We start from the raw sequence: 18558 nt of genomic DNA on the forward strand, positions 1-18558 counted from the left end.
CCTTTTCATACTCCAGCAATCCACCAACTAGCCTAACCAGGAGTTCTACTCTACAGTTACATATGTACAGTTAAACCTCAGTATAACAAAGTATTTCACTTTTCATAACCTCTTGTCCATAGAACATCATGTAATTAGAAACTCAGTACAACTAAATGTTTGTATGCGATTTCAATGTAACAAAATTTCACTTCCACAGCAAAGGAGTGCCGAGACAATAAATGGAAACTTCGTGGATACAGATCGTCAAATAATTGAAATACAAGAGGCTGCTTGCAAACGCACGTCTCAAATCGCAGGGTGCCACGCATCATGTTCCGTATAAAGTCAAAAGGCGAAAAGATCCGATCTCATCCCGTGCACTTTGTGCTTTAGATGCGAGTGAAGGTGTGCGAGGGTGAGAAAGAAAGATGGTGGCTTCACGCAGGGTGCCGCCTCCCCGCGCAAGCAAAGGTAAAGAGGGAAGGGGAACTTGCTTGCGATAAGACGATCAAGCACGTGCGAGGGGAGGGGTGGGGTAAGTTGGTGCGTGTTGCAATTTCTGGCGCATGCGTCTCGGCTGGGGATATACACATGGCTGTAAGCGTAGCTGAGCGCATATGCAGCCGCGCACCCTGCTTTATAGGTAATCTGCTGCGTGTGCAAAGAGTGGGCGTGCCAAGACAGCATGGCATCATGTAAGCTGTCTTCCAGCACATTTAGTATCGAAGGTTGCGTAATCTCAAGTTTTGGTGACCCATTGGAACGAGAGGTAGACGAAGCATTCGCTTCCCGCTGCCAGCGCTTTTCATAATGGCGCCATCCCAGTGCGGGCGATGTTATCAGCCGTTTGGGCGAATGGTGCACGTAAGCATGCCTAGCTTCTCTTAATTCGTACCGCCGATGTGAAGATATCGTTGACGTGGTATGAAACTGTATCATTCGTCACTGACTCCCAAATTCAGCAAAATGAATGGTTTTGTCATTCAAATTTGTTTTTTGTTTTTTTTTTCGATTGCCTGATAATTAAGAAAACTCTAAAGCCCGTTTTCGTGTAATCAAATCAATCGGTGGCCATACTTATTTGCATAAAAGGTCGAATTTCAATACAACGAAATTTCTATATAACGAAGTGAATTGCCAATTTTATCTACTTCATTGTATCGAGGTTTAACTGTATTTGTACATAAACAAGGCGTATAGGCTGTTTTCTCTGAAGGCAGGTTCTTGCTACATTCACAAGTGCAGTACCATCTTCTTGGGCGAGTTGGTTGATGTGCATTGAAGCCATTGTAGTGCAAAGAAACAGACAAACAAGAGGACTGTGGTCTTCTTCTTTTGTGTCCGTGGTGTCCTGTCCTCTTCTCTCTCCATGTTTCTTTGCGCTACTATGGCTTCAATCCACAAGTGCTGTGAGGCTACACCAAAAAAAATGATTGACATCCGTTCGTTTGCTACACGCAGCCATCCAGACGGCAGCGCAGCACTCATACACGTACCGCTCATACCAGCGCCACCTGGCTATCAAGCGCCGGAATGAGCGGCAGGCCTGTCACACCAGGAAGCAGGAAGAAGAGCGCCAGCGACTGCAGCATCTCGCTCAGCTTGAGAAGGAGAAAGAGGTAGCATATCTTGGCCTGTAGTTTATTAGGCTGCAGTTGACCAATGTGCCTCTCCGAGCCGCTCTGGTCCAAATGTGCATCACTTGCAGAAACTAAAGTAGCCCGCACTTGTTGCTTTGGCTCATCAGCTGTGCAGCACACTCGTGCATGGCCAGCCAGACAAGGGTAGTCAGGTGTTGAAAATTCCAAGTGATGAATACTGCCAGAGCGTATGAAATGTGTCAGTGCTGAGGGTACCGTATTTATTCGAATATAAGGCAAGGTTTTTTTCCCAGAGTCCTTAGCATCAAAATCAACCCCTCCTCCCACCCCCTTATATGCCAGGCTGATAAATTCAGTTACTGCTTTAATATGGTGGCGGCAGTGCCACATTTATGGTGATATGGATTTTAAACGGTAGTGCAAAATGTACAAACTAATTTGGCAGGCGGGGCCATGTCGTATTATTGTGCATATAGACCGCAGAAAAAGATGAGAAAAATGTAACAGTAAAGGCGGAGTGCGAGGTGTATGTGAATTTTGCCTAGAGGTATGGCTTTAACGCAGTGCAAATTTTGCTTTATATTGTGGCTTCATGGCATCACAACGTGCATTGCCGTAAGGCTTCATCTCAAGGAAAAGTTCTCACCAGCCCAGTTTTGCTATCTACCAAGGAACCTCACCCTCTGTGGACCTTGTTGAGGTGCATAGTATGATGAGCCTTTTTTAGGCCTCAATAGGCACAGCACTGAGAAAGTGTGCGACATTAGGTTGACATCGTTGCTGCTACAGCTTGGGTGTAGAGTTCACAGACGTATGTTCTGCAATCATTTGCTATACTAGTAATCAACCTTTTAACCTTAGTGATCATATATATTTTTTTAACGAATACCGTACCACTGTAAGGTTGTGTAGTGTTTCTCGTCCCTGTTCTAAGCATGATGTTGTGTTCAACTTTTGTGCTTTCACATTTCACAAACTGTCTTGAACATCTCTCTCGCACTTGCCGTCATTTCTCGTAGGCTCGCCGGAAGGCAGAGGAGCAGCTCAAAAGTGAGCACCAAAAACGACAGGAGTTGGAAGCAGCCCAGCAGGAACTCGAACGCAAGCTCGAGGAAGAGCGGCAGGCCAAGAGGGATGAAGAGATTGTGAGGACTCTGCAGTCGAGGTATTCATCAGCACAGTCTTTCTCTATATGCTGCTACCTATGAATTCGCACTGCCTCTGTAATCCATGCTCTGTTTTTTCAGCCATTGCTTGGAAGAAATTTGCACCTTTATATGGTGAAACAACACGAGTGCACACATCTCGGGAAGAACACTCGTAGCATACCTGCGAACTCTTCCTAAATTTTTATAAAATGTACGAATTCAGTCCAGCCTATGATTTTACTGCGAAGCTGTTGGTCAGGATTTTTCACGGCATTATCCTCACGGGGGAAAAAAAAAAGAAGAAAGCTTTCAGTGATTGAAGGGAAGGGAACATTCTATGCAAGGGAAATACATTCTATATAGCACAGCATTTGTTTCAATAAAGAACAAGCACAAAACAAGCATCCAAACCACGTAATTGATAAAACGCTCCTGCTTACAATGCGAAGCAAGTAGTGCTCCCTAACGTTTTTAGGTACCTTCTCAGTTTCGCAACTTCTCCTTTCAAGCTGTGCGCGACTTGTTCCTAGCGACTGTAACGGCGCTGCGGTCGAGCTTTGCACCAAGTAAGCTGCGCTGCTCTGCTGACATGTGCACGCTGGTTGCGGGTGTTTGCGCTGCTTCTTGTGCTTGTAGCCGATTTTATTTTCCCACTGTGTGTGCCTTGTCACTGTTCTCGTGCATGTGGCCGGCGGTCGAGGCCTTTTGCATCCGGTCCAAGTTCTGTGCTCACAGAGACACGAGTGCCTGCGACATGTGGGTCACCAAGTGTTGATATTGCGCACACACTTTAGTTGGTAGGCCCACTTTTTGTTGTTGTTGTTGTCTCCCGAGGTAAACCTTACTTCTGGTGCCACATTTTACGTCATGTTATGGAACTTCACAACATGCCAACATGTTTCGTGTCTGTTTCGATCAGCAGGTACAGGAAAGCTCCTACAAATGACGCCTAGTTGTCCTGCGGTCAGATCCGCATTGTTACTTTAGAATTGGCAAAGAGCCATTTCCTGTGTGGAGAAAGGTTTGGGGGAAATCATGCAAGGTATCTGATGTACAGTTTAAGGATAGTGACATAATCAAGTCACATGTTACACGCCGCATGGGAATGCATAAAGTGCACAATTCCTTGCTTGTTTCCAAACGTTCCAGTCCAGTTCCAGACCGAAAACATCAAAGGTTATTGAGTTCGCTGAGAAAGTTGTAGAATCACGTTGTGGCCTGTACAGAAAATATCCGCAGAAGTCGCCCGTTCTTTCGGATGTATGCCTTCAGCTATGGTGCCTAGAGTATTATACTTCAGCTTAAACAACAGAAAGAGAGAAAGAAAGAAAATGGTTTAGAGCACCCCCCCCCCTTTATTATATTTAGGCTTTATAATGGTTGTAGTCAACAACAAAAAAGTTGCCTTTTGATTCCTCTCGTCTGCACTCGTGGGCATGCAACTAATCGCATGCGGCAATGATAGTAGCCATGTTCACATTGATACGTTAAATGTGTACCCTATTCACACGCCAACACTTGTAACACAGCTGATATATTCGTCCATCCTTAGCTGTAACAGGCTGTATTAGGATTGTAGTGAGGACAAATGCTGCAGTTTGCCCGCCATGTGTTTCTATGTCACTGGCAGCTAAGCACACCCATCTGTTTCTGTCCCCTCAAAGTGGACATGGCTACGTTATTGTCACAAGCTTGCCGGTATGAATGATATTATTCATTACTGATGAGGAAGAAACTGTTTCAATGCAAGTAATGTACTCACGAGAAGAAGAAAAAATTTCATTCGGCTTGCTCCGCCAGCTGCCATTTTTGTTTTGGTGTCCCGCACTGCTACAGTGGCAGCTGCCTGTTTGTTGACCTGTTGTCATCCCGCAGCAAATGCGGGGGAGGAAAAAAAATTTTTTTTCTTCAAACAGAAAATTTACCCTGCGTAATGATCACACCCCTGAATTTGCGTCAGTTTTTTTTTTTTACAGAAAAGTGTGATCATTATGCAAGTAAATACAATATTTGCCATTCTGAGTATTCCTTAACTTGTATGGGAATGGTTAAAGTGGGATGCTTTTTTTTTTTTTGTAACGTGAACTTTGCAACTAAGCAGCTTACTACTAGGCATATATAGTAGAGCCTCATTCATATGTACTGGGAAAAAAAACTACAGAAAGAAATGTACTAATTGTGAAAAGATACCGTATTTACTCAAATCTAATGCACACTTTTTTTCCTATGAAACGGGTCCAAATATTGCATGCACGTTAGAATCGAGTACGACCCTAAATCTGTGTTACCATATCACCATTGTCATTTCAAAATGGCCTCCTCGTGCACTCTTCAAGCCTAGCTTGCTCCATGGTTTGCTCTATCAGCATGGAAGTGCCAACTGCGAAGACATGCCGAGTTCATACGATCAGGTGTGCGGAGACGGACGGAAATCGTGCCACATCACGGGCGTTCAGAGTTGCTGAAACTTGCGTGCGGGACTGACACACAGGAGAGGCGTTTTACTTTGGCAGCTGCTGCGTACGACGTGGTCATGCTGCGTCTATCTTGAAAGTGATCTGCGATGGAAACAGTCTATGCATCTAGGCACACCATGCCGTGTTCTCGTCGCTTATTTGCGTTGGAGCGAGAGGCCGCACAAAGGTCCATTCGCTCGCTCCTGCTACCGCACTTCCTCACTTCAGCATTTTGATAAAAAGTTTCCGCAGTTGTTGAGTGACACGTGTTCATGTTTGCTTGTGCGTGCAGGACACCATGCTTGTTAATTTAGATAGTAAGCAAATACTTAAAAGTTGATACGGCTGATAAAACTACTATCCTTACTTTTTCTCTTGCTGTCTACAAATTTGCTATCGTAATCGATGCTTCGCCTTTTGGCCGTAACTGCGACTTTCTTTATTTTATCGCAACTTTAGTGTATTGGGAGTAAATCTTTGTTTTTCTGAATGAGAGAAGGTTGTATTTCTGTATGAAACAATCAGATGCGCGGTACTGTAAAGGACTTCCCTTATTGTAGGTCACGGTAAACGGGTGCGCATTACAATCGAGGGCTCCTTTTTTTTCCTTTTCCATGTTTTTGGTCATGGAAAACGGGTACGTGTTACAATTGAGAGTGTGTTAGAATCGATTAAATGCAGCACTATCCGAAGTAACTAAAAAATTCGACAGACTCAACTATTGTTGACATCTATGTAATGCAACGACAGCGCACGTTGACCTGGTAGTGCTCTGGCGGCCCGCCCGAGACGCATTTTGTTGTTTCCCTATTGTTGGTGTTTTAAGAGGGCGACGGGAAACCGAAATGAAATCAAGCTGGTGGGAAGTGCCGGATGCTGCTGAAGCGAAACGTGATGCCCACATCACACCTCCTGCCGCAGGGAAAGACGACGCGTTTGGATTATCGCCTACCAAATGTGTGCAGTACGCTAGCGATGGCACTACGCACTACGTGCTATAAAACACGCAGGTGAAGATGCTTATTGCGATAGGTTTGGCAGCGATAGCTGTGAATGGGGCGTGTGATCACCAGGGCAGAGATTTGCCGGTACTGGAACAATACTGCATGGTCCCTCGTTTTCATGTGAGATGGGCGGCTGTATACTGCTTTCAATTGCGCGTGCCTTGTGCCTTTTCTTGTTCACATGGGATCTAGTGGCGAGAAAACGTATGCAATCGCAGTCTGCAGCAAGGAACGACCGCATGCTTCAGTTATCGCCTATTAAAAGCGTGCACGACACTTTTGACGGCACCGCGTGCTGTGGAAAGAGATAGGCAAAGATGCTCATCGCAATAGGATCGGCAGTGATTGTATTCCTAGGGGTGGGCAGTGCAGCATGACCCGGACAATAAACAAAAGGAAGTGAACGATGAGAGTGCGCTCGTGTCACCCACTTCCTTTTGTCCATCAACCCAGTCGCGCTTCCCACCCCTTGGAGTACATTCACTCACCAACTTGCTCAGCTTGCCGTATTAATTTGGCAGTGATAGCAGTGAATGCCACATGCAACGACCCTGGAGAAGATTTTCTGGTACTGAAGTGAGAAACTGATTGCGTGCCAGTATTTTCACTTGAGACAGGCAGGCGAGCATTGCGGTGAAGCTGCCATGGCAGGCAGCTGTGTACTGTTCTCGATCGCGTGTGCCTCGCACATTTTCTTGTTTACATGGGATCTAGCGGTCAAAAAACATTATCATACAATCGCAGTTTGACGATGTACTGAGTGTTGGTGCCAAAAAATTGTTTTCTGGGAACGTATGAACCAGTAAAGAATGACCATAACTCTATTGCGTCATTTTTTGTGTTCTTGACTGCGAATGTTGACGCCGGAAAATTGTACGTAGCAGGAATGTGTCAATAAAGTTCTACTGTAACTGCCGCAAGAAGGCTATTAACACGACATTTAAAAGATTTGACGCACATTCAGATCGCGGGGTTAAATTTTACAGTATTTTACGATAGGTGAGTACACCAGGAAGATAGGGCACACGTATCAGCCTTCAAATTTCAACTGAGAAGTGAGAAGCAAGACTCCTCTGCTTGGATATAGCCAGCTGATGTCTGAACAGGGCAACAGTTGGTGCAAGAGGGGATGCCTTCCTGTAACTCGTATTGTGTCGTGTCGTGTTTTGAACAGAAATTGCTGCTTATAAGCGTGTGTGTGTGTGTGTGTGTGTGTGTGTGTGTGCATTTTTCATATATGCAAAATATGTCGGAAGCGAATTGAATCGAGTGCCTACTATTCGCAATAGCCTATAGTAACTCGGTCAGTATTTTGTTTTCTGCATAACTCGCTAATTATTGAAGTTTAATTACCCAACTTCTTAATTATTGGTTGAGGACCCCAAGTATGATGCACATATTTGTAGAGCACCTTCAGAAACCACCGATCGAGTTGGTTCATTTACAATATTTCTCGCATAGTCCTTTTTTCCGGGTTGCAAAGAAATCCCGCGAAATATGAAAAAAGAAACACCTGACGGAGCGCTTTCGCAGGGGTATCGTGCTGCTCTCTAGCGTGCTTTCAGTGAACAAGGTCGGCTCCTGTCGGACGACGGTGGAAATGCATGGTGCTGGCCGAGCGCTGCCGATGAGATAAAGAACGCCCTGCCACTTCCTCGTCCCCAGTCACGATACAGCCGACTTACAGCTACTATTGCTATAACTAGATGTAAAACATTTTGAATATTTAAATATACATGTTCACAATCATACTTCTGCTGAAAATTTACACCAGCAGCAGAATGGTATGCACTTGGTGACTGCCACATCAGCTCGGCTGTGTGTTTATATGGTTGAGCTCTGTGTCACCAGGTGGCTGCACCGTGCAGGACATTCAGGTTTGCAACTCCGCTCATCCGGTAAAATGCCCAGTCAGCTTGCAGTTGCGCTTACCCAAATACCAGAAGCATTAAAGGTCTCTATTGTGATCCTCCGGCATCAAGTGCCAGCCGCAAACACGTAAATGCTGGTGCCGATCGGATACTGACAGGTTGACGCGCTGCAGCCACTCTAACATGTTGCCTTGCAGAGGAACATGGGGTTCGCAGCTTGGCATGTCACCGATCACTAAATTTGCAGCCCACTACGTAACAAGGACGATCCATGGTGCTCGCAAAAAGAAAGCTTGAGACTGGCATTGACCGTGACGATCATGACAACACTGAGAATGTTGTAACACAAGCAGATGACACTTGCTGTATGACGGAAATGCTTCAGTGCAGTGATAAATTGTCATTGTGTATTTTGTTTCTGTTTCTTTATGCAAGTGGATGAACCAACATTCCAACTAATTACAAACATTTGTTCGCCATAACATTAGAAAAATTATCCATGACGTAACCTGGAAAGCCAATCAGAAAGCTCACCCAACTGACACCAATTGGGCTAACAACAAAGTCAATTGGGAGGGGGTGGCTGAAAACTGAGGGGAGCGACACCGCTGAAATGGATAGCAATGCACATTCTGAAAACCTTATAATAAATGACACGCTTTAAACGAAGCACTTTAATGCATCACTTAATTATCAGAAGGGCCTACCCTAACAACTCAATACATTTGTACAAGATCGTCAAAATCATTTCAGGGTCTCTTTAAGCGGACATGGCTCTTGCACCGCAAGAAATGGCCAATAACTGATTTTCCGAAAGCCACATTTTCAGTTTTTGTCATGTCTCATAATCAGATTGTGGTTTTGCCACTTAAATCTCCTGAACATAATTTTTTAAAGCTATTCTGTAATTACCCTCATAAGTACTTAAGCTTGCTGAGCTTCAGTTATCTCGGGAAAACCAGTGCATTCATCATGACATGTTTGTGTTATCTTTGGGTAGAAAAAAAGTCGCAGTTTCATTCTAAAGGTGGAGCATCGATTGTGATAGCAAATTACTAGACAGCTATACAAAGTAATAATAGTAGTTTTATTAGCCATATAAACTTTGAAACATTTGCTTACTAAATGAATTAACAGGCATGGGTCGCTATCTTGTATGCATTCGAAAAGCGGACGTTCAGTTTCACTTCACGCGTTTGGTCTGGGCCGCGATATCGGCGCAGCCTGGACAGTCGTGTGAGGTGAAGCCAAATGGCGACTTTTCGAATGCGTACAAGATAGCGGCCATTGTGTCAGCGTGCACAGGCAAACATGAACACATCACACTCAACGACAGTGGACACTCGCTGTCAAAGCACTGGGGGGAGCAAGTGCAGAAGCAGCAGCGAGTACACTGCACACACATAGGTAAGAGCCATCCGCAGATCGCTTGCAATATGCGGCACACGCAACTGCACCAAATACGCAGTTGCTGGCAGAGTAGCAGCTGCTCCTCCCTCCCTCCTGCACTGCCTCCCCACTTTCCTTCCTTTCGTGTGCCCAATCATCAGTTCCTCATTGTGCCCAGTCGCCAAATACATTGTTGCCGCCGGAAACCAACACTGCCGCCTTCCTCCCTCCCTCCTTCCCTCCCTCCTTCCATCCCCACTGCCTTTCGTGCGATGGAAAACGGCACATCTGCTCTCCACTTTCCTCCCTCGCATGCGCCAGATTGAGCGGCGATTGTCTGCTCTCCTTGTATGCTTTCACTCACACATACAGCGTACGGCATGTGGCAACAGTGTTATTGCCCTTGGACTTTATATGGAACGTCACAGCAACGCCGACAGCAAAAGTGTGCCTGAAGTGTCCATATAATTGCTATCACAATAAAATCGGGATTCCATGCAAGATAAATGTTCCTCAGGTGCGGCTTAGTTTATTTCCTATAAAATTCTGTAGTTTTATGTGCCAAAACCACAATCTGATTAGAGGCACGTCGTAGTGGGAATAATTTTGACTACCTGGTATTTGCACTCAACGCACGGTACACGAGAATTTTCGCATTCCGCCTTCATCAGAATGCGGTTGCCGCAGCTGGGATCAAACCTTTAAGCTCGGCCTTGCTACACCGTAGCCACTGGGCTGACCGTGGGTTCAGGTGCGGCTGAAGTCATGCAATCGACTTCTCTGCATTACTGCAGGATCCTAGCCGAGGAATGGGAGAAGCGGGAGCAGCTGGAGCAGGAGAGAGCCGAGCAGCAGAAGCAACTGGAAGAGGAGAGTCAGCGCAGGGAGCACCTCGAGCAGCTGCGCCGCCAGAAAGACCGCGAGATCAACTCCATTGCTCAGAAGCTCTCGACACTCAAAACAGAAAAAGTAATGCTCAACTCGCAGCTTGAGGTAAGGACTCTTGCAGTGTAGCACTCGTGTCACTCTAGTTTTTTTTTTTTTTTCATCACTTTACAGTCATTCTTTTTAGAGTTTGCATGAGAAATGTGGTTGCGGAAGTGATCAGAAAGCATAAATCTTCTGAAGTTTGACGGGGGTGAATTAGGTGGCATGCGTTTAATATAGTTGATGTTTCTCTTAAAAATGGACACTCAAAATTTTCGTTGTGCTAAAAGTGGCATACTTTGTTTATGACAGTTTGAGAAAGTCTCAACCATTACATATGCACTTTACAACCATCACATGTGCACTTATTAGGCATATCGGTGTTTGTACTGCAACAGGAGATGGCAGGTGCACGCGTGTATATTTAATACATACTTGTCACTTCCCACTATTGGTATGCTTCACCGCAATACTAGACGTATAACTCCACCGCATAACGCTGGTGTGTTGAGTCGAAGCTGACTTTCAAGAACTGGCATTATGCAATGCATCATACTTTCTGATCTTTGAAGCCATTGGTGAGGATTACGAAGTCAGTTCCATTGCAGACAGTGGCAAATTCTTTCTATGAAAAACATGGCACTGAACAGCAAGAAGCTTGGTAGAAAATGTTGAAGCAGGTAGGCCTAGCGTTGCCATAGCTAAAGTTAGCTAAAAGAGGGTAGTGGGCACACATGTCGGCCAGCGTCATGCATTGCGGTGATGCCGGCTATGTCGCTGGATTGTGTTTCAACGTGCCCCTGCGATGCTGCACCACCGTCGCCTTCAATGTAGCGAGTGTCGGGGCCTCTCTACAGTTCACAGTTGCCTTTGGAGTGTGCGGAATTTTTTCTTTCAAGAACCCGTCACGCTCTGCACCCTCAACCTGCTGAGAGTTTTTCTATGGACAGTGATGTGGCCTGACAACCAGTGACTGTCTTGCATGACGACAGTGCCACCCCGACAGAAAAACCATTGTTTTGCGCCAGGCTGTCGTTCAGGTTACGTCTACGTGAAGGGTGGCATGGAGACGTCGTTGTTTGACATTCTGAAGGAGGCAATCCTTGGGAAGCAATGGGAAAAGAATCTGCATCGAGTGGACAAAGCTCTGGGCGACACATGTGCGGTCTGTGAACTGCACTTTGAGCTTCAGTATGTGCTACGGGGCTACATGCACAAAATTGAAGGGAAGGAAGTGCGTACTCCATGTGGAAAACCTTGCCTGAAGGAAAAGACTGTGCCTACAATCCTGCTTAAGTTGGCATCGTACTTGATGAAGTAGAAGCCGTGAGAAAGACGAACTCGAAAGAGAAAACGTTCGGGAAGTGTTCCAGTCGAGAAGAAGCTATGTTCTCATATCATTGGTGGTGCAATTGATGGCTGTGGCAAAAACTTGATGGAAAGTCTTGTGGAATGTGCACAGCATCTGGAAGCACGTTCAGAAGAAAGCTCGGAGCATCTCCAAGCTAGCGCGAATGCAGATTCACTTCGCTGCTTGAAACTTCCTTCTGTGTTTTGGAGCAAGCACCACTTCCCAGGCAACGACAGCGTCGTCTACTGCACATCTGAGCTGAGTGCAAAAAGCAAGGTACAGTCAGAAGGTAGTGATGTTCGATCACTGTTCATTTGACGTGTAATGCAAGGTGTATACTGGAGGTACCTTGCTGAAGGAGGTGCCAGTGCGAAGTGAAGTGGAGGCTGAAACTTATGTGGTGGTGCCGTATCCCAAGAGAATTATGAAGATACGTGGCCCACTCAAAAACTAAAGGACCAAGTTGTTTCACACCACGGATCCTCCATCGCTGCTTTGTCCATGGTACTGCAATCCAAATGCATGTCAAATATTTGAAGCATCCCACCTGTGTACAGAGTTTGGCATAGTCTAATCACGCATTCGCACTAGTAATAATGGTGACTGAGTCGCGGAAAAGACGCTATATTCTGCAGCCCTATTCACACGAGTACCTGCCATAGGCAGTGCATATTATTTAACAAGCTAACGGGCAGAACCACATGCCCAGTCTTCTGTGAAAATATAGATCAATGCATGTGCCTTGTGCCAGTGTTTCCTTTTTTCTTTTTCTTTTTTTTTAAATCTCAATTACATTAGAGTAACCTATTATACTGCCCAGGTTCATGCGCAGTTCTATGTAAATACTGACACATATACTTATCTTTATCGGGCGACCACATTTCGCCGCCTAACAAATGTTATCGCACAGCCGGAGAAGCCTGCATGTATCCGAAGTTTCTGGAAAGTTATCAATGCTATCAGCTGTCTGTTGTCGCGGAACCTTGTGTTATCTGATTTCATCGAGTGACACGAATGGTCTAGAACTTCTAGTCTGGCACATTCGACGACTGCTGTATAAAAGCCCACGCGCTTAACCCACTGATCAGATTGTGACCATCGCCGACTGTGTTCGCAGTTGTCACCGTTCTTTAAGTTTAGCCTGTTTTTGTGGGCACAGGTTCGCACAATAAAACGCTAGTTTCGCCTTTCCCAGTTTGACTGTTTTCTTTACCGTCCCTACCACGTGACAATACGGTGACAGTGCACAAGAACAGCATGGTTTTAACTGTGCACAAGCACCTCCGTCAGGCAACGTACATAGAAGCTGCTGGTGGCGCCACCGTGCGTGTAACATACCTGATGGAGGGCGGGGAACCCGGTAAGCCCACTACCCCTCTTCTAGCTCATTTTATCGTGGTGGTGGCTACGGCTGCCAGTGGGTCTGCATGCTAGGGCGCTAGTTTGAGGTGGCAAGATACTCAAAATGGAGGCAGAGGTGGCTTCGATTATTGCCGTTTCAGACCTGCGGTCATGACAAGAAGTCTGCAAAATAAGGCGGCGAATGGTTCTTGCATCCGAAATTTCAGACATTCTTATACATTGACTCTATGGAGTATGTGGCGGTGCCGCAAGGTCGTCCAAATTATTGGGCATGTCTGGAAAATAAGCGTACTAATTAAGGTGCTCGCTTTAAAGGGGTCCTCATCCAATTTTTGTCAAAGTCGAAAAATGCATTCGAGGTAAAACAAACCATTTCAGATATACTTTGCAGCAAAAAGTATTTCAATGCATTCAGCAGAAGCAAAGTTATTGGCAATCAAAGATCGCCTGTGGTCCTATTTGTGGTGCTCCCGCTCCTTCTTCAGTGCCTTGCACTGCAAAGGCTACAGTGTTGAGGAGTGGTGCCAACAATGTGCCACCTACAGAACATCACCATGGCACACAATTCAAATTTGATTTTGGATGTTTCACGTAGACATCGCTACTTCCGATTTTGGCACCTATGATGTGCCAAACTCTGAGGCTACGCTCAGCTTATGGTTGAACTCATCGTCTCTCATTCCTTTGCTGTGCTACAGTATACTACAAGGGTGAATCAGAAAGTCTTTCCTCCTATATTTTTTTTTTTGCCAAATTACGGCTGTATATGCGAAGTCAACATATCAATTCCCAGTGGTGGACCAGATTTTCTAAGGTTGAACAAACTTTATCTTCATGCTCGTTCATGCGAGCACAGTGGCAGTGCACTCATTCGTAAAGCGATGAATGCAACGCTCCGGACTCGCATTAAAAACTATCCTAATGCAGCAAACTTTGACCATGGTGGCGACACACCTCGAGGGTGTGTAACTTGAGAAGCAGGCGACCTATTCGTCAGATGTTGGCACTCGGGCCTTGAGTCACCTCCCCCGCAGATACCAGTCAGAGCATGTTGTTTTCCTCAGCAGGCCGCAGCAAGTGCGCTTGTTGCAGAACCTAGCGACTGCTGCAGTGTCTATGCTACGCTGCAGATGCAGCTACATATAACTGTAGTGGCTAACTATGTGCACAACAGGGCTGGAGTGCATGCTCATGTTCATGTACTTTAGTCTGGCCATCCTATGTGGTGCGGACAAGTTTTTTTCCTGCACCAGCATAACCAATAGTTAGTAGCCACATCCAAATTGCGCTATCTGCGCAATAGCTCAATACGAAGCGAGGCCTGCCAAGGCGTCTAGCCAGGAGCGGCCAGAAGTGAGCGCACACCGGAAAGTGTACATCTGGTCTGACCTGAAGTTTCACGTGGTTAGAGGAAGTTGAGTGTTCAAAAGTAATAGGAATTAGCAAGACACCACAGCAGTGGTATTGATAAGCAAAGTGTCCAAAGTTTATTTTCTATGTGGGCAGGCGCAGCCGAGTGTTAGCATACGATTGTTGGCGTTAGTGCAGTGGTCTTACTTCCGGAGGGATGTAATTTCAATAGAAATTCGAAACACAGATTTTCACTTACTTCAGCCTTTTTATTAAAGCAACACTAAAGACAAGTACTAAGCCAACGTGGACTGTCTAAATACAATTTCAGGAAACTTTGAATGCTTGTTTTGTGCCATAAATAGACTTGGTGTACAAGAAAATTGCATCTGAAGGGTCCGAATGCATTTTTCGAAATTCAAATATTCCACCACCCAGCCGGGGGAGTGGTGACGTTGAATACGCATTACCACCCTTTGCTGCTGTCGGTGAGTAAAACAACGCCCGACAGATGACGATACTGAGTCAAGCCAGAGTGGTGGATTCGCCGTTGCAGCTGCCTTTTGGTCAAGCGACATAGACCATTCAGGCATCCCGCGACATCACGTGGAAGTTGAATTCTCTGCTACTTGCAGTTTGTGCAAGTTTTGTGAGCCAGCAAAACAAATGCACTACTACGCGATCAGGATAGTACTGAAACACAAAAGCGTGGGCGGTGCAGAGCCGAGCAAAAACAAAACCTTTCTACCACCTGCGTCATTGTCAGCGGTAATTTCAATGAGTTCTTTCTCTAAAAATGAAATAGGTAGAACTGGACAAGTAGCCTTTTATTTAATCTCATAATATAATACAAGGATGTCTTTTGCAATTAGTAGTTGAGTACTAGTGACAGAATTTAACTGAGGAATGCTTCTGTCATCAGGCAAGTGCTTGAATGGCCTGGGGTAGTCTCTAATCATGTCCTGAATTTACCTCAATTTAATCTATTATTAAGGCTCTGTTCGAGATAATATTGACACCGTAGAGGTTCTTGAGTGCTAACCTATCACTTTAGCTTGACTTAGTGTTTGTCTTTAGTGTCCCTTTAAAGTGCTGTAATAAATACACGCGATAACAGCAGGAAGAAGCACATTGATCCAAATGCCCTTCTTGATTGATGTCAGCTCATGGCAGATAGCAGCTGCATTTGAGAATATGCTATATGATGAACTATAGCAACCAGAAAAAAGTGAGAAGAAAGGTTCTGCAGAAAAGAGAGTGTCTGAGAAACAGGTGACCTTGTGCTCCGCTTGCGAGCTTCACGTGGCTGAGATGTTCACAGCAGCATGTGCCATCCACAGACTGTGTGTTTTCACCAAGTGCAAGGGGTGGTTCAAGACCCTTCTGAAGAGCACACCATACTGTACATCTTGGTTCCTATGCTATACATAAATTACTGATAGCTTGTGAATTCTTGTTATGCAATTCCAGTAGACTCCCATACTTGTACAGCACCATTTGCTTACACAAAATTTGTAAGCTTTAAGCTTCGTGATAAATTTTCTGATAATGCAATTCAGTATTTGTTTTTGTTTTTTTCAATATTCAAGTCTAAATAATTATTCGGTATTTTCACACCTCTATTTCTTCTTCATTGTTTCTTCGATTGGACTTCTTTTTTTTAGCAAACACAGAAGAAACTTTCGGAGGCAGAATTCGCAAGCAAGACACTGGAACGGAGACTTCGAAAAGCGAAGAAGAATCAATCGCCACTCAAGCGTGCTGTGTCCGTGGATCTGACAGACTTCGTGATGTCGCCAACCAACAAGGTTTAATTTGGACATGCTGCAAGACCTGCCTAATCCTGTGAATTGTTTGTTTGTGTTTGCCTCCAGGACTTGCGTCTTGTGACCAGCTCAGATGTCCTGAGTGATACAGTGCCATTAGTATCGTGTTCCTGTTGCTAAACCTTCTGCCAAATGTGCAGATGCTTTTATGTTGCTCTTAAAGGTGGACCATACATGGTGAGATTTTAGTCATAACACAAGATACATATATATATATATATATATATATAATTGTGCACGCTGCACTTCAGCGTTGAATTCGCAGCATAGTGTTAATGCATGTTAAAAGTGACAGAGTGCCTGGCTCTGCCTCACAAAGTGCGACTAATGCTAGAGTACAAGGCAGCTTTGAGCATGAAGGCTGTTGGTTTTTATCACTGCTTTCTTTTGTTGTTGTGTTGACGTACTTTTACGGCAAGTTCATTCTACCATGAAAAACATACTGCCACTTTCAATGTCATATTCAAGTGCTTCGTTTAATACCACCTTTCTAGCTTTTCCAACTCAACTGGAACGTGAGAGGCTCATTAAGGGCTTACACTGTACCAAGTAACGGGAAGTGCTGCGCATACATTTGTTGTTTGTTCCTGTAGTGGGGCACCAATCAGTCACATCAAACAAAAATTCATTACCTTCCAAAAGTATCTTGGACAATAGTGGCGTGCCACTCGCAGCACGTATCAACCAGAAAGCATGGTTTTGTTGTAAACAGCACATGTTATTTCACGAAGGGAGCATTTATGATCATCTGTGATGGGCATGTAAAAAATAATGCGCTGTCTGAAAGCAATTTTTATGAAATACTTCATTTGCTACCCGTTGCTGCACTTCTGAACTCTCATTTTAACTGAACCTTCACCATCATAAGAGGCTGTACTACTCACTGCTGTTTACTGGTGTCTTGCACCAAAGCATGTTTTGCATGTTTTTATTAGGATCAAAGTGCTTATGTTGGCTGTTGTTGTTGACGTTTAACTGTCATGTGATAAATTCAAAGTATCTACTATTGCGTAAATGTTTTTTTTTTTTTTTGACAAGTGAGCCTCTGTTCCTTTCTATAGCTGTCACCATGCCACAAGTTATGGATAGTTGCTACGAAAGGCATTACGAAGGCTTTAATCTCACCTTTTCTGTTTTCTCTGTGCTAAATAAAGTAGCACACATTAGCTCATTTTTTTATATGGCGTATATACTTTCTGCTGCTCCACTGCTTTACGTCATTTTATCATCGTGCTTCAGTTTGCTGTGTACTTGTGAAAGTTGTCAATGAACAAATGACGCACGAACAATCAATGAACAGTTCTTGCAACAGCCGAGTCTCCTTCGAATCTCCTTCACAAAACTCGGTGAGCAAGCACGAGAAACAGCTTCTGTGCCTTATGGTGTTGCGGACCTAAGCTTGAAGGCCAAGATATTGCTCCTGAGCTAAATGCAAATTGTTAACAAAGCGTTGTACTACAGGGTCAGAGTTAGGGCGGTTCTTAAGAAAAGCCTGTCTCGAATGGAGCTTAGGGGTGACTACCTGCGAGTAATGCTCAATAACATCTGGTAATGCAAGAAATTGTTGGGGATTTTCTTTTTTTTTTCCCTTTATTCAGATGCAAATAAGAAGCTAAGCTTTGCAATAACTCTTATCCACATTAGTTCCTAAACTGCCAAGCTGAGCGGAAATGAGTCTTACATATGTCTGTTTGATTATGCTCACTGAGATCTGCATTGTGCTAGCAAATGTGTTTTATACAAGATTGTGTCGGTTGTCCTGCCAACTGAGTTTAACGTTTTTCGAGCTGCGCCTTTTAATTTTTTTCTTCTACTTGGTGCAATGGCTGTGATAGTCCTTCATTGTTTTACAGCACAGGGCCTTGTTACGTAGTGGTAGCTTTTGCTGTAAGGACTTTGTGTTTTGTGAAAATATGTGTGCACACGTATGCTTCAACTGACAGTGTGTTTTTGTTAGGTATTCAGGCTGCTGTTTTGTCGTGTTTTGCAAGACGTACTTGTTCACTCGGAGATGTCAAAACTTGAGGTGGCTTTATACTCTTGCATATTGAAATAAATTATTTTGTCATGAAATATGTCCCTTTCTCGAAGTGCATCAAGGAAGAATCCAGCGCATTCATGCATGAAACCCTCTTGCAAAACACTGAACAAGGAAGAAGTTTCGGCTTTTGTAAATAATGGACTTTGGCTTGTCGTGAATCTACGCTTTCAGAGCATTTTTTGGTGGCTTCTAGAAGAGCTACTGCCTGGGGCACAATGTGGGGTCAAGAGGCTGGAAGTATGCACACTGA

The 18558-nt window shown here is 44.6% G+C and overlaps 1 protein-coding gene across 5 annotated transcripts in view; it reads left to right on the forward strand.

The window, feature by feature from the left end:
• Positions 1-18340, forward strand: part of LOC135910738 (switch-associated protein 70-like) — a 31408-nt gene extending 13068 nt beyond the window's left edge. Inside the window, exons 7-10 of one of the 5 annotated variants that reach the window (XM_065442803.1) lie at positions 1444-1601; positions 2603-2748; positions 10246-10444; positions 16106-18340. In XM_065442803.1, coding sequence (XP_065298875.1) covers positions 1444-1601; positions 2603-2748; positions 10246-10444; positions 16106-16255 — 653 coding nt within the window. In that variant the 3' untranslated portion in view covers positions 16256-18340. Of the gene's footprint in view, positions 1-1443; positions 1602-2602; positions 2749-2830; positions 2959-5072; positions 6205-8259; positions 8417-10245; positions 10445-16105 lie in introns of those variants that run through there. The other 4 variants (XM_065442806.2, XM_065442804.2, XM_065442805.2 and 1 more) reach the window with 4 other exon arrangements.
• Positions 18341-18558: the final 218 nt, after the last annotated feature.

Source organism: Dermacentor albipictus, chromosome 2 (genome assembly GCF_038994185.2).
Source record: "Dermacentor albipictus isolate Rhodes 1998 colony chromosome 2, USDA_Dalb.pri_finalv2, whole genome shotgun sequence".
NCBI lineage: Eukaryota > Metazoa > Arthropoda > Arachnida > Ixodida > Ixodidae > Dermacentor > Dermacentor albipictus.